Below are 15,211 nucleotides of genomic sequence, written 5' to 3'. Positions count from 1 at the left end.
ACTTAACTGTTAATTGGGACTATGAGTCCTGACTTACGTCGATATGCCATAATGTGAATGATCAAGTCAATATCAGAATCAAATTCTGTTGAAACATCATTGAGAGCGAAGAGTATTTCCAGGATATTATTTACATAGATTAAGCAAGCGAGTGCTTTTGGTGATGGGAGAAGAGGGAAAGGAAAGGGGATATATCCGAATGTGGCAGGCCGTGCTCAAACTCTTTCCCAGCTGGTTTCACTGCCGCTGCCACTCGGGCTGTGTGATCCCATTGTGCTGCCGCTGCGGTACCCCATCATCAGGGCCACGAGGCCGCTAGGAACCCAGTTACCGATCAGGCTGTACGAACGTGCTCCGCGTCCCACGTACATGACGGTTTTCTTGGAGGTTTTCTGGCCGAACATACCCCGGCTTCTAGGTTCCAGGGCATCGAGAAGAGCGTAGTGAAGATTCCGCGCGGGAGAACCGCGTACGGCGCTGGGACCGGCTGATGCAACGGGTCTTTGTTCAACGCTGGATAGGTACTGCGAACCGTAGAGGGCCCGCTGTTGTGTGCTCCAGGCGAGGACTTCTGTACCGGCGATCTGGCTCTGACCGTGTCGGTATGTAGGGCCCAGATCGATGTTTCCAAGTCGCAGTTCGACGACGTCGACGTTGCCCTGCTCGAGGAGACGGAGTTCCTGACGAAGTGAAGCTGCAAAGCCCGAAATTGCTCGGCTCGTGGCTACTTCAGGTCCTGCGAAGGGTGCGGACAGGGAGGAAGAGATAGATGGGTAGGCGAAAACAACAGTCTTGCTGTTACTGCGGAGTGTGAGGAGAGGGAGGAAAGCTTGCACGGTGAGAATGGGCGAGAGGATACGGGTGTTGACTGTGTCGGCCCAGGATGACGGCGGAATGGTTGCGACAGGGCCTGCGCTATAGTTGGTCGAGGGCACAATGACCAGGCCGCTCAGCTGGCAGGTGTGAGGAGGCACTCCGGCGGTAGGAGACTGGGGCTGGGTTATCAAAGAACGAAGTCCATGCAACGAAGGGTGGACTTCGGATGGCAAGGGGGATGACTATTTCAGTTGATTAGCTATACTCTACTGGAGATCTTCGGAGCAGAAGCTTACCGTTGTGAGATCCAACCACAAAGGCTTGATATCAACACGGTTCTCAGACTGAACAATATGCTCTTCATCCGCGGAAGAAACAGTCACGTATACAATGTATCCGCGGCGTTCCAAATCCGTAGCGATAGCTCTAGTCATCGGCTCATGCGGCGATCCAGCAACGACTATCATCGCAGTTAGTACTCATGCACCTCGAACTAGCACCGATGTATGACACATACCAACAATCTCTTTTCTACCACCGTTGCTTGCTCTCTTGGCCTTTCTCCGCTTCCCGTGCAGCTTCTTTCCGCCATAGTATAAAACGACGCCAGTGCCGACAAAAGCGAGGATGGCCGCTGTCCATGCGCGATTCCGAGAAACCCAGTTTTGCACCCGGTCCGTCAAGCGTTGCGGGGGGCGCATGCGTTGGGAGGCGCGGGACGGGCGAACAGCGGGAGGTAGCCAGGACTGCTGGGCGATGGCATCTTTGATCAAGCTCGCGGCATGGTCGACTTGTCGGTCGATCGACTCGGCGACTTCGAGCGAGTATCGCCTTACGTCATGGGGTATAGACGAGAGCTGAGTAGACCGAAATCAGCGATGTCTTATCTGGAGGTCTCAGTTGAACCAAATACTCACGTAGTCGAAGAAGAACTGATCGTCGCTCGTCATTTTGTTTGTTGTTTGGCGCAGGGAAAGAAAAAGAAAGACAAAGTTGATAAGATCGAGTCACGATAAGTGTTCTTGGCGCTATCGGTCACATGAGCTCAATCTATAAGAGCTGACTAGAACTGATGGTTTATATCCTTTCTATATCTGGCTCTTAATCAATTTGTGTTTAAATATAATGTCAGGTATTGAGATGGCAAATAATTCGATGTTTGGGTCTTCTTCACGATCAGATTCTACGGTGTTGCCAATGTATATATTTGCCGAATCAAGAGACTTGCCATGCAAGAGAAACAAAATATCACACAATGACGGTCTCCAAAGTCGTGAGCTTGTAACTCTACCTGCCGCTTTCGCTTCCCTAAGAAATATCTACCTACCACCAGGTGACGGATAAGCAGGCCAAACCAAGCAGATCTGGCAAATAGAACCACGTGATGATACACAACCTGATATATCAGGCGGCGAGGGTGCCATGCTTTGATCATCAATGCGAAGGACGATGAGCCTGGAACTATCCTGTCGCTTCCATTGCTGGCAGACCTGGTGATCATTCGCATCACATACCATTCTTTGATCCATGATTTGATGCGAAATCTACTTCTTCAGGACCTTGGAGTATGCTATCCTGACGGAGGCAGCGACATCTGGCCTCCGTCACACACTGGTGACAATACCCTCTGTTAGACTGCCAGACTATCTAGGACCAAGGACTGCAAGATGAGAGAGCTTGACCCGTTAATATCTGAGTACCGCCATGAAAAGAAGCGCCCACGAGAGTCGGAGGCACTCTTCATCCTCCGCAAAGTCGCGTCCTTAGTCAAACCGATTATGCGACAGCGCGCCTGGAGAGTGGGAGCGCTATGTGAGTTCTATCCACAGCAGCGAAATCTGCTGGGGTTGAATGTCAACTCCGGTCAGAAGATCTGCTTGAGACTACGGTATCCCTCTGACCACCGACAATTTCTTCCCATCGAAGAAGTCGTGGATACAATGCTTCATGAGTGAGTAATATCATGGTTCTATATCTTATACTACCTAGACTTATCAACTACAGACTCTGTCACAATGTGATTGGCCCTCACAACCAGCAGTTTCATGCGCTGTGGAATCAACTCCGCGACGAGCATGAGGAACTCATCAGAAAAGGCTACACCGGAGAAGGCTTCTTATCTCAAGGGAAGCGCCTTGGTGGCCAGAGAATCCCGCTGGATGAAGCTCGACGCCAGGCTCGCGCTGCTGCTGAACAGCGAAAGGTACTTTCCAAAAACTCCGGGAAAAAGCTCGGCGGGGCGCCTGTTCTCCGCGGAACCGATATACGCAAACTTCGTGCAGATGCTGCCCAGCGGCGCGCTGAAGTTACCGCAGGTTGTGCTTCTGGTACAGACAGAAGCACAGAGCTTGCCGAAGAGGCATCTAGGAACGGGTTCAGGACTCAGGCCGAGGAGGACGACGCAAACGAGCGGGCTATTATGGAGGCCTTCATTGAATTGATACAGGAAGAAGAACGAGAGAAGCATGGCTCTTCATATCTTCCACCCAGTCAAGAGCATCCAGCTGGACCTCGAACGGAATCATCACCACCTGCTCGTTCCAATACTCCGCCTGCTACTTCTGATACCCCTTTTGTGCCAACGAAAGAAGCTCCAACTTCGAATCAGAGTCATAATGTGGATCACAAAGCTGATAACAGCTCGTACGACAACCCGTGGACCTGTCCCTCATGCACTCTCGAGAACCCTCCCAATTTCCTATGCTGTGATGTTTGTGCAGCAGAACGCCCACCTCCCACCAATATTAAACCAGAATCTACATCCACCCCAGGGAACACTTCCAATCAACCTCAGCAATCAGTATTACGGGGTTCGACGAAACGATCTTTACCTCCCGATCAACCGGACAAGAAGAACCCCAAAGATACATTTGCCTTCAAAAACCGTACCCGCGCGAAGGATTCCCTCAAAAAACTGGATCAAGGTGTCAATAAGAAACCCCTTGGATGGGTTTGCACCTCGTGCAGTAGCTTTATGGAAACCCAGTGGTGGACATGCTCCTGCTGTGGAACCATGAAGCCATCCTCTTAGATGGGTCCCAGGATCTCCCATCCTATGTACACACGCACTTATGTCCTTATGAACAACCATGTAACATGTTAATTGAAAAGAATTATATCCAAAATATGAGACCCGAAGCTCCATCCACCTGCCTACTGACCATCTCTATAGAACCACAACACGTGATCATGACAAAGCATAAATAGCTCCACCCAAATTTCTTCCACAATTTTCCCTTGAACCTCCGAGCCAAACTCCTTTCTTTCTCGAACAACCCAAACACCCAATTCCAGTGTGGACAACAGACCAACAATGCAACTGATCAGTTCTCCACACTGGAATGAATTACTAACAGGTATGTATGCGTCAACACTCTCGACAGCGCCGCAATCGAGGTAAAGAAAAGAGACACAAGCATCGCACCAAAAAAGACTCTTATATGATGAGATATTTTCTCAAGAACCGGATTTTTTAGGAAGAGCCGGAAGAGGTATGACGGGAGACCCCCGTTGTCGATGCTTAGAATGGTTCTTCTGAAAGAGTCTTTGATGCTTGCTCTTTTTCCCCTTGATTGTCGTCGCTGGAAGGGAGCAATATCATTTGCCGTGGAGCATTTGCTAATGTTTCTGCAATACAGAATCCTTATTTTGCCTCTCCTGATTGGACGTGCCCGCTATAGAAATAGTTAGAACAATGGACATATGTTACCGTGATACATTTATCTTCCCTCTACCTGATAGACATACACACATAAATACTCCTAAGATAAATACATTCGAGGCAAAATCTATGTTACTCTTGAAATCGATCTATGATACATCCCCTTGATATTCTCTTGAAACTCCCAAGGATATAAAACTTTTGTATGGCAACCAGATAGAGAAGACCCTCCAAGGTAACAAGGTCGAAAATGAATAAACAACGCCAATTGACATGCTTGTACACAACCAATTATATCCCAACCTAGGCAACGCTAACAAACTGGCGCTTCTTGCCCGTTCCCTTGTGCGTCTGCTGCTGCTCCCAGGTCTCCTCATCGACGTAGTCCGTGGTGCCCTGCTCGCGGATCCGATTACCAATGAACTGCAGCGCAGACAGGTTGAAGCCCATTTCGTCCTTTTGGCGGGCGAGGACCCGACGCAGCGAGACCCGGATGCTGTCCAGCATTGGGCGCATCATCTTGCTTGCTACGATCTGGCGGTGGTGCGTCTTCAGGATGAAAAATAGCACGCGGCAGGTGAGGGGGACGTTCCATTCGCGGTCGGCCCAGATGTTGAGGAAGGTGAAGAGGTTGGGGAGGGCTGAGAAGGGGAGGACCAGTAGGGCGTCTTGCAGTGCGGCGGCCGGGATCTTTTGCACTGTATTCAGGACGTGCTGCTCGGCGGAGACGTTGTTCAGGGCTAGGTAGACTGGGTTGCGGTCTGGGGCGGCGGCGTTCGGGTTGGCGGCCTTGACTAGACGCCATTCGCGCACGACTTCGAGATCTTCGATACCGAGCTCCAGGGCCTCCATGATCTTTTCTCCGGCCATGAGGGTGCCAGTTGTCTGCTTTCCAGCGTCGACAGCTTCGGGCTTTTCGCCATCTTCACCCTCCTCGTCTTGCTCGAGAGATGCGGTGAGTGTGCTGTCGTATTGCTCTTCCATTTCCTTCTCGCGTTCTTCCTCCAGGAAGAGCGGCTCGTCTGTTTGTTGCCAGATGCGCAGACTCTTGTCATGACTGGCGCTGACGATGAATTCACCGGAGCGACTCATGGCAAGGGCCCAGATCTCGCCGTGGTGGCCAACAAGACGCTGGATTTGCTCGAACTTGTCACCGTCCCAGTACTTGATCTGTCGGTCCTTGCTTGCACTGAAGAAGTTGTGACCATTTCCGTCCTTGTTGTGGGGAACAAAGGCCACGGACATGATGCTGTCTTCGTGAGCCAAGAAGGCCTTGTGGCAGTCACCAAAGTCCAGACCCCAGAGTCTGACTGTCTTATCAGCTGAGCATGTCACAATTAGTTTGGTGTCATAAGAAATGTCCATGCTCAGAACGGGAAGTTTATGTCCATAGAGGTTGAGGAAGAGCTTCAGCGAGTCGACGAAGAAGACCTTCACTGTGTTGTCCAGCAGCGAGACTGCCAACAGCCGAGCGTCGGGAGAGAAGCGAAGGTTGAGGATATCATCATTAACCTTCAGAGTTCTTGTGTGTGACAGCTTAAGACGCGGGGTGGTGCGCTTGGTTCCAGGAATCTCTTCCTGAATCACCTTAAATTCCCAGAACTTGGCAGTCTTGTCCGCACTTCCACTAACCATCGACTTTCCGTCTGGGTGTACATGAAGTGACCAGACAGGACCGTCGTGTGCCTTGATAGTATCCAGCAATGTTGAGGATGCGATATCGAATACCTCTAGTTCTCCGTTCTTGTTGCCGACGACCACGATCTTATCACCAGGAAGGAATGCAGAGCAAAGGGAATATCCACACTCAAGGGTTCGTAGACAGCTCTCTGTTTGAACGTTCCAGATCTTGAGACTGCCGTTTGAGGCAGAAGCAAGCATGCGGTCGTCGGAACTCAATGCGATTGATCGAATATCGGTTCTGTGACCAGGGATGTCAACAGCCAAACTCCGGGTGTAGTCGGAGTCTTCGCTGTCGGTGTTCTTCTTGTTTACCGGCACAACATTGTATGCCTCAAGCTGGTTATTCGTCGTAGCAGCCAGGAGGTTCAAGCCGCTTGATTTGTTGAGCATCCAGTCGAAGGAGCGGACCTTTCCACCAGTCCGTACAATGACGTGGGGAACAAAGACCTCGGAAACAGGAGCAGTGGCGACATCATCAGCCTTGTCAGCCTCCTGCTCTGCAGCGTTCTCACCGGCCTTCTGTGCCTCCTTCTCCTTTCTTCTCTTCTTCTTCCGTGCCATGCTCTTTTGTACTTCTGACGGAGAGCGGATTCGCCAGACCTCGACCGACTTTTCGGAGCCGTGGATTCCAATGTAGTCTGAGCGGGGGTGGAAGCGAATGCCAATTGTGCGGTCCTTGCCGTGTCGGTAGAAAGTTCCTCGGTCAGTGAGGATTCTGCGACCATCCGCGCCAACCTTTTCCTTGGAGATCTCCACCATAGCCGCCTCATCGATCGACCAGACCTTCAATTCGCCGTCATTGCCGGCTGTAATACATCCGCCCTGGTCAGGCGAAAGGCCCAAGCTCCAACACTCGCCGTTAGATTGTGCCACATGTGTTTCAATGCAGTGCTGTGATGCTAGATCCCACACCTTGATCAACGCATCCTTGCCGGTGGTCAACAGGAAACCCGCGTGATCACCCAAACCGGAAGCAGTGAGCAGATCCGCCGAGGGGAACAGGAAATGCAACGAGGTAATCTGATCGGTATGCCCACGGAGTTTGAAAAGACCAACCTCGGTGATCAGATCCCAGACAACGATGTCCGTATCCTTGGAACCACTGGCGAGGCGCACGCCTGCATTGTCGAAGACCAGCTGTGTAATGGCGGATTTGTGACCGTTGAAAGAAATGATAACGGTGGCGGTTCGAGAATCCCAGAGACGAATGCTTCCGTCATCGTAGCTGCAAGAATAACGGCGTTAGAGAGTGCCATTCGGGTTAGGCCGAATTGGAGGAGACTTACCCGACTGCGAAGATATCCTCATCTGTCTTGCTTTGCGTGACCACGCTGACCTGCGCTCTGCAAGCAGAATCGCGCCATCTTCCCAGAAGCTCTCCCTTTTTCACATCCCAGCAGAGAACTTCCTCGCTGGCGCCGACAATGGCCCGTCCGGCGCCCGTCTGGCGTGCAGCACCGGTCTGCTCCTCTTTGGCCCAGATCGCATTCGACGACGCCGAGGCGACAAGCCCGAACGTATTCGAATGCTCGAATTTGCTGTAAAAATGTTAGCTCATACGTCAGATATTTCAAATAACCGGAAACCGCACGTACAAGTATGATTTCACCATCGTTGGGGGTGGATGGGAAAATTTTTGGGATCTCCGACTGCTATCGATAGGATAAAAATAATACGGGCGGCGACAGCGACCGCTCCGGCTCCCCCACCGCCCATGACGATCACGGAACCTCGACAACAGCCACTCTAACACTACACTCTAAGCCATTGTCCTGCCCGTCATGCTCCTCTTAGATTATCAGAACGTTTTGATCCAGTCCCTTCTGACGGAGCGGTTCTCTGAGTACGAATTGCCCTCACCCCGCACCTCTCCCGCGCATTGTATACACATCGCACCCAGGCATCCAGCTAACAAGCTTACCCCAGCGCACCCCCGTTTCCATTGACCAAGTGGTCTCCGACTTTGATGGAGTGACATTCCACCTCAGCACACCCGAGTCCAAGACAAAGATCCTCATCTCGATCCATGTGAAATGCTTCAAGGAGCTGGTTCAATACGGGGCGCAGGAGGTTCTGGCCAGAGAATATGGCCCCTACATCGTTTCCCCCGAGCCGGGTTATGATTTCTCAGTACAAATCGATCTTGAGAACCTCCCCGCGGAGGAGGAAGCTCGGAGTGACCTGATCATGAAGCTTGCCCTCCTGAAGCGGAACGCAATGGCTGCTCCGTTCGAGAGAGCCTTCGACGAATTCAATAAGCTTGCCGAGGAGGCTTCCCAATACACATCAGAGTCAGCACCAGCGGGTATTCAGGAGGGTGGTGAGGTCATGGCGATCCACTACCGTGAGGAGGAGGCCATCTACATCAAGGCCAACTTCGACCGAGTTACTGTGATCTTCAGCACTGTGTTCCGGGAAGAGACGGACCGAATCTTCGGAAAGGTGTTCCTTCAGGTGCGTTGACTGCTTCTCTGTCAACCCACAGCGACATGTACTAACAGTTTCTAGGAATTCGTCGATGCCCGGCGACGTGTCTTGACGCTACAGAACGCCCCTCAGGTTCTCTTCCGCAATGACCCCCTCTGGAGCTGGCCAATGTGCCTGGTATTAAGGGCGCCGGCGAAGGCGAAGTCAGCTATGTTACCTTTGGTGAGGTGCCATCCGTGACGTACTCCCGAGTCCCTGCTAACACAGCCTGCAGTCTTGTTCCCTCGTCACTTGACCCCCCAGCGTCGCTATGAAAACATCTCCCACATCCAGACTTTCCGTGATTACTTCCACTATCACATCAAAGCCTCCAAGGTAGAATACCCACGGGCTCCCTCACAAACACTGGCTGACTAATCACGAACCTCAGGCCTACATCCACACCCGTATGAGGAAGCGGACAGCAGACTTCCTGCAAGGTATATCTCACCGCCCACATATACACTCGATAAATGCTAACATTCATCAGTCCTTAACCGAGCCAGACCTGAGAATGAGGACCGTGAACGTAAGACGGCCAGTGGTCGTACTTTCCGAGTGCAGGCTTAGACTTGTGACGGTGTTGATATTCGCTTGAGAGGTACCTTTCTGTATAAGCCAATCTGATCATTTCACACTACCCTGTATAAGGTAGATTCCATGTGCCTGGTCCCTGTCGTGTGAGTAGAACCTCGCTGTCGTCCTTGGCTTTGCCCGACGCAGATAAACATGAACCACAGGACATGGAAATGTAGGCAAAGCTTGTGCCTTTACTATGATGTAGCACAAAGGTCATAGGATTATGCCTTGCTCTTTTGACTAGCTTTCATCCTGCTTCAAGGTATCCAGTATGACCCGAAATCGTTGGACTGTGCATAGCAGGAACTGAGAAGTAGAACATCTGTATTAACGCAACTTAGATACTGTGCACGGTGTTATCCATGCATGTTGTATATGGAAAAGAATGTTCCCTCTGCCTGCCCTCTACCTGCTACCTACCTGTCACCTAACCTGTAAAGTGCCAGGACTGTGACCAAGGGGAAGGAGCTGCCTCCGCGCCATTCGCCGATTAGTTGGACTCGGACAGTCAGGATAGTACTTTCCTTCTATGAGTCGTAGACCTCAGAGTAACATAGTCAATGTTTGCTTCTACGCTTCTATCCTTCTCTCTATCTCTGTTCTACACTTTGTTTACGTGATGGTTCCAGACGGAAAATGGGAGACTGCTCTCTCCAAGCTGGGTCTGAAACCCAAGCGCAAGATCTCGGATCCCATTCCTCAGGGCGATGTATTTAGCGTGAATGCATCACAGCTGTGTGTTATGAGCAGACACTCTCGCGGTTTGCACGTGGACCCTCATCATAGATCCCCAGCCAGCTCGATCCCAGACAACATGAACCCTCACACGCCCACCAGCTCGAGTTCCCTTTCGGGGTCCTACATTGACCACATGCCCATGACTCCTTCCCCCCAATCAACTTTGACTCCATCTCTGGATCCAGTTTGAACCCCGTTGCAATGGCGTCTCACATTGCCCAGTCTCGTCTCGCTACGCTTTTCTCAGACTCTGAAGATCGCATCGCTACTCATAAGAAACTGTCCAAGCACTGCCTGAATGTCCATCTCCAGGCCAGCATGACTATGATGGATGATGTTGTCGTTAAAGTCACGCCGGAGAACATTGTGAGTTCCAAGCTCGCTCTTGAAGATATCAGGGATGGGTTTTTCCGATATGCAGACTCCCTCGGGGACGAAGCTAAAACCCTGGAGCTGGAGACCACTGACTACTCCAAGCCACTGCCCGACAATGGGCCCATCACTTATCCAGCCAAGGCATTTGGCCTCCCAAAGAAGCGCCCTAGTGGTATGTTCATGGACGAGCAGGTCGAGTTGCTGCCGCCTCCATGGGGGAAGTCTGCGACACCCAAGCCCTCTGTGCCTCAACCAGGCACCCCGCAGTACAACCTGAAGCAACAAACTGACGATCCCTACTCGGGCCTTGAGCCCAAGGTCATGGAGCAACAGACCGGCGGTTTCTTCAGCAATGACCCCAATGCCCTGCCTCGGAAGATACCTGACTACTCTATTCGTACCAACTACTCCAGCTCTAGTAAGGAGCCACTGGCTCTGAAGCAGCAAGGAAGTGGGAACTTCATGAACCAACCAGCTGCCTCGCTGCAGCAGACAGCCAATTACTCTCTTCCAACAAAGGAATCGAACCTTAACAACGAGAAAAAGACCTTGAAGCAACAGCCGAGCAGCTACTTCATGGATGAGCCGCAGCCCTCGCAGCAGGAGATCAGCCACTATTCAAGCTCAAGCACATACTCTGTCAGAGAACCAGATGCTCTGGATCAGCAGTTGAGCGACTGCTCTCTGCCAGCCGATGATTCCAAGAAACTTCCGACTGGCCCAACCAGCTGCTCAACTCCTCTGACCAAGTCCGCCATTGGCTCGAAGAAAGACCCATTTGAGGATTTCGACCCGGAGTTTATCAAAGCTTTGAACCTGTCTACTATTCTTCCAGCCAACAGAAGACTGCCATCGCATGGTGGGCCTCTGAACCCCACTGCTGACGACTTCGTGGTAAGTGACCAAAGCACAAGGATTGACTATTTCTCTTGCTCTCGAGCTTAAAACCAATGACTTCTCTCTTCTAGCCTTCGCTTCAGGGGTCCGGCCCCCGTACCTACACCGTCAGCAGCGATGAATGGGTCATGATTCAGTCGACCCCTTCGCCTCTATCTCCCATAAAGGTTGTTGCTCATGGAATGGACAATGTCGATGAAATGATTCATCGAGGAGTTGTTATGCGCATCTTTACCAAGATTTACACCATGGCAAAGCTCATGCAAATGATTCTTCTGAGCTACGGCGTTGAGGTATTTTCCTCCTTCCCTGTGCCCCTCTATCCCTCTCACCTAGTCCCAGTAACTAACAAATTTCCACCCATCTTAGGTCGATGACTCGCCAAATGGCTTGATGTTCTGGATCAGACGCAGTGAGGAACATGTGAGATGTCATGATATTGCCGCGCTGATTGAAATCGTTGAACACCTCTACTACGTGCTCTATGCAAGAGTCGTCATTGAACTCGCCAACATTGAACTTTGTTCTTCCGTCGAGGACGAAAACTCCCAGAGACGAGCCCATAGCCGAACCTTCCTCCTTCCATCGGCCGACCATCTTTATCGCATCATACTTGCGTTCAAGGACGTGATGGACTCACGGGACATCTGCGCAATCCTTCAGAAAGACGTCGTCGAGCAATACCAGAGACAATACATAAGTTACGCGACTGAAATAAGTAATAAGAAAGGAGAGGCACTCTATGATCGGTTCGGATATCGACGTTACGTGTTAAACATTGTCAGCAACCGAGAGGGATCATATTGCATGAAGTGGAAGTCGCTTATCCCATTCTTTGATACCATCGCTCCAGATGTCATCGTGCTACTGTCCGACAAGTATCGAACTTTGGACCCGGTCATTGTGCTCCCTGACGATATTCCCTACGACGAACTTCCTTTCATCAACCCAATCCAGCTGGGACCGGTCACCTGTGAAGAGGAAACGGTCAAGGATAACCGTCTGGCATCATTGGCAAAACTGAATCAGATCAGCATTGGAGAGCAACGTCTCCAGGATCCCTCGTACCGACCTTACTGGCTGGCAAAGGAGCAGAAGTGCCTCTGCCCATCTACCTGTCGCTGTTCTGATGAATGTAGTTGTGATGCCGCTCGTTGCTGCCCTTGTTCTGAGCGACATGTGCGACTCATGACAACCATGCGCCGTCACGACTACAGTGGAGCTGGCTTCATTACTCGAGTCAACACTGCTGCACGCATGCACTTTTATGGTTTGAGCTTCCTGAAGCACAACGTTACGGAAAAGGTCATCATGGATGAACTGCAGACTGCGTTTGATATGATCGAAATGCTGATTTGCAAGGAACGTCATGAGCCGGTCCCCCGACCAGTCTTGCGAGCCGCATCCCGCGACTAAAGCTTGATCGCTTCGACCACCACGTTCGTATCATGTTTTACGATTTACGATACGCAAAACGCAACTTTTACGAGAACTTCATGAGGGAAATGGAGAAACGGAAATATTGTCCACAAACGAAAGACGGAAAAGACAAAAAAATGGGAACCTTCCTGGATTACGAGGGTAGTTCATAGGACAGACAAGTGGACAAATGCAAAGGGGTCATATTATGAAAAGGCTTACGCCTGGTTTCCAACCTAGGCACAAGTATTCTAACCAGCTTCAATTAAATTGAAACAGTTTAACCCCATACCCTCGGTGCACTGTAAAATCTTTCCACACTTAGTTTACGTGACTCTTCGTCATCGATCAACGGTTACCGGCGCATTGTGATATGTATTCAAAAACGTATAGCAAGCTCTGCAGGTCAACTGCCACGCTCAATCATGGTACTTCTATATTTATCTATTTCGATGAATTGCGCGACATTCGACATGGGTTTTAGGGCTGCGGCTATGAATTGCCGAATACAGTTTAGCGTGGAATATCACCGCGAGGTACCCTCTATCAACAAGTTTAACCCCTACCTTTGTAACCACCCCTCCGAAATAACCTAGTGGTAGTTAACTGTGTTCGGATATCGTGCAGAGAGAGTCCGCGTCCGACCCGAACCTCGGATCTCCCGGGGGGATTTTTTTATTTACTATTTTTTAGGGACAACACGAAATGTTTCTGTTGCTATTGCTTGGTCGAGCAAATAGTATTTGACTTCAATAGGCTCGTACATTTCATGTATACTAGGACCAGGTTCTGCGCTGTATGAACTTCATAATTGTCTGGATCTCTAACAATACACTAATATGCCACTTTCAGTGCCCGTGAACAGACGCCTGGGATCATTTGCTGCGTACTCGAATACCAGGGTTGTAGACATATGAAACAAATGGGATTGAAATGAGAGCAATTGTCACAAATCCAAGCAAACTCGATCCCCTGGGAACTCCCATGCGATGATACAAGATAGTAGCAAAAAGTGGAAACGTGCCACCGAAAATACTGCGCAGGAAGATATTGACGGCGCCTGCACTTGCAGAGAACCGGGTGAAAGTGTCAACCAGATAATTAAGGGCCGACTGAAAGATGGTAAAAATCCCAGTCCCATTGAAACCGCTCCAGTAACTGGACAGACCCAGAATATCCCCTTAAGACTTGTCCAGCCGAGTATAAACATGCCTGCAGCAAAAAGGATCGAGTTGAGTATTATAGGTGGGAGACGTGCCTCGGGTACAGCTTTGTTGCCATTTGCTTGGAACTGTTGACATAGAATTTCTGATTTAGGAGATTGATAATAGCTTCTAAGTTCATGCCGGCTAGGATATCGAGGAACGGCAGTTTACTACAAGGAATTCCAGCCTCGAATTTCTTGATATTCCACTGGAAATGAAGCAAGGATGAGATATAAAATTCAATACACGAATGATGCGTAGGATGCGACGCAGAAGCAAATGGGTGTTACCAAGAGAGGGAATGGTCGAAATAAGTATTTATCTGTCATGTCCTCGAACGTATAATCGATTTCTTTATGGTGGGCGTGTAGAGCCCCGTTTCCGGTTGTGATCTGTAGTCGGCGAGCCTCGTGAACCAGCAGGGCTGGGGGATACGTCTCGTCGAAGAATATAACGCCCAATGCTAGCATCAATACCCGGAGAATGCCTGTGATCTTGAAAGAGTTAGCAAAGTCCCAGAAAGCAGATCATCGGCCTACTTACATACTCCGTCCATCTCCACCCAAAATAGCTATCAACAATAACACCGCCTACAATTGGATCTAAGACCGGACCCCCAACCAGAGCCATCGCGTAGGCCACAATCGCGGCGCCACGTTGCTGAGAGGACCAGATGTCGGCTAAATTGAAGGCCATTGAAGGTCCATTGGCAATAGTGGCTGCAGAGACGGATGGGATGTTCCCGGCTACAAAGGGGTATGAAACAGAGGGAATTTTGAAAAGGCTAAATATTCCATATCAGATCAATCTGTATAGTAGCGTGAAGCAGGGCTTTGCGGTTCGAGGTGATCCAGCAATTCCGGATGTGAAATTGGGCATAAGGCTTTCCTTCCAACCGCCCTACGTTCGACTTTCTTAACATCATGATATGCCACTTTTTCTCCTAGAACTTCCTTATAGCTGACATATAATAAGCAATACGAAGTATTTCAACGAACATTTGATTGAGTATTTGAACGCATATTTGAAGGAACATTTGAAGGACCATTTAGACGAGTATCTTAATATACCTTAAATCGAGTAATAAACATCCTTTAATAATTTAATAATTGAATACAGTATAATTTCTTAGGTTTTCATTCACATACTAGTTATTACTATCCACACATTATGCTTCCCACTCTGATTCGCACCGTTACACTCTCGAACGATAATCTTGCCGTGTTCATATCACCATCTACATAACATCAAACCTCTCCTGTGGTTCTTTCATTTCACCTTAAAGAGACTTTTGAGTTTGTCCTCAGTAGAAACGAGATGATCAGACCTAATACTAGACAGTCTTCTATCTAAACTCACGCTCATTGGTATA

At 49.9% G+C, this 15,211-nt stretch overlaps 6 protein-coding genes across 6 annotated transcripts; 3 read left to right on the top strand and 3 right to left on the bottom strand.

Moving 5' to 3' along the window:
* Positions 1-82: 82 nt before the first annotated feature.
* On the bottom strand, positions 83-1,794 carry N7446_003852 (DUF1776 domain-containing protein). Its single transcript, XM_058512601.1, has 4 exons — positions 1,734-1,794; positions 1,334-1,673; positions 1,113-1,276; positions 83-1,058 (listed from the first exon to the last, which is right to left on the bottom strand). Exons 1-4 carry the CDS (start codon positions 1,764-1,766, stop codon positions 216-218), a joined length of 1,380 nt encoding a protein of 459 aa, XP_058373930.1. The 5' UTR covers positions 1,767-1,794; the 3' UTR covers positions 83-215.
* A 469-nt stretch (positions 1,795-2,263) lies between these two features.
* N7446_003851 (metalloendopeptidase WSS1) lies at positions 2,264-3,953 on the top strand. The gene is made up of 2 exons (XM_058512600.1): positions 2,264-2,767; positions 2,821-3,953. Exons 1-2 carry the CDS (start codon positions 2,484-2,486, stop codon positions 3,845-3,847), a joined length of 1,311 nt encoding a protein of 436 aa, XP_058373929.1. The 5' UTR covers positions 2,264-2,483; the 3' UTR covers positions 3,848-3,953.
* Positions 3,954-4,780: 827 nt separating this feature from the next.
* Positions 4,781-7,772, bottom strand: N7446_003850 (snoRNA-binding rRNA-processing protein DIP2; the record flags this gene model as incomplete). The annotated part of the gene is made up of 3 exons (XM_058512599.1): positions 4,781-7,385; positions 7,447-7,698; positions 7,756-7,772. The coding sequence occupies 3 exons, from the start codon at positions 7,770-7,772 to the stop codon at positions 4,781-4,783; spliced, it is 2,874 nt and encodes a 957-aa protein (XP_058373928.1).
* A 169-nt stretch (positions 7,773-7,941) lies between these two features.
* On the top strand, positions 7,942-9,196 carry N7446_003849 (actin-related protein 2/3 complex subunit 2; the record flags this gene model as incomplete). The annotated part of the gene is made up of 8 exons (XM_058512598.1): positions 7,942-8,003; positions 8,087-8,095; positions 8,149-8,614; positions 8,669-8,719; positions 8,773-8,809; positions 8,862-8,962; positions 9,018-9,066; positions 9,117-9,196. The coding sequence occupies 8 exons, from the start codon at positions 7,942-7,944 to the stop codon at positions 9,194-9,196; spliced, it is 855 nt and encodes a 284-aa protein (XP_058373927.1).
* A 948-nt stretch (positions 9,197-10,144) lies between these two features.
* On the top strand, positions 10,145-12,631 carry N7446_003848 (uncharacterized protein; the record flags this gene model as incomplete). The annotated part of the gene is made up of 3 exons (XM_058512597.1): positions 10,145-11,212; positions 11,287-11,508; positions 11,585-12,631. The coding sequence occupies 3 exons, from the start codon at positions 10,145-10,147 to the stop codon at positions 12,629-12,631; spliced, it is 2,337 nt and encodes a 778-aa protein (XP_058373926.1).
* A 1,447-nt stretch (positions 12,632-14,078) lies between these two features.
* N7446_003847 (uncharacterized protein) lies at positions 14,079-14,535 on the bottom strand (the record flags this gene model as incomplete). Its single annotated transcript, XM_058512596.1, has 2 exons — positions 14,079-14,333; positions 14,383-14,535. The coding sequence occupies 2 exons, from the start codon at positions 14,533-14,535 to the stop codon at positions 14,079-14,081; spliced, it is 408 nt and encodes a 135-aa protein (XP_058373925.1).
* Between the last annotated feature and the right edge of the window lie 676 nt (positions 14,536-15,211).

This window comes from Penicillium canescens, assembly GCF_028828765.1.
Source record: "Penicillium canescens strain IBT 15451 chromosome Unknown utg000003l_segment0_segment0, whole genome shotgun sequence".
Classification (NCBI taxonomy): Eukaryota; Fungi; Ascomycota; class Eurotiomycetes; order Eurotiales; family Aspergillaceae; genus Penicillium; species Penicillium canescens.
Note: the sequence above shows the minus strand (reverse complement) of the source record. Positions and strands in the feature narration are given on the sequence as shown.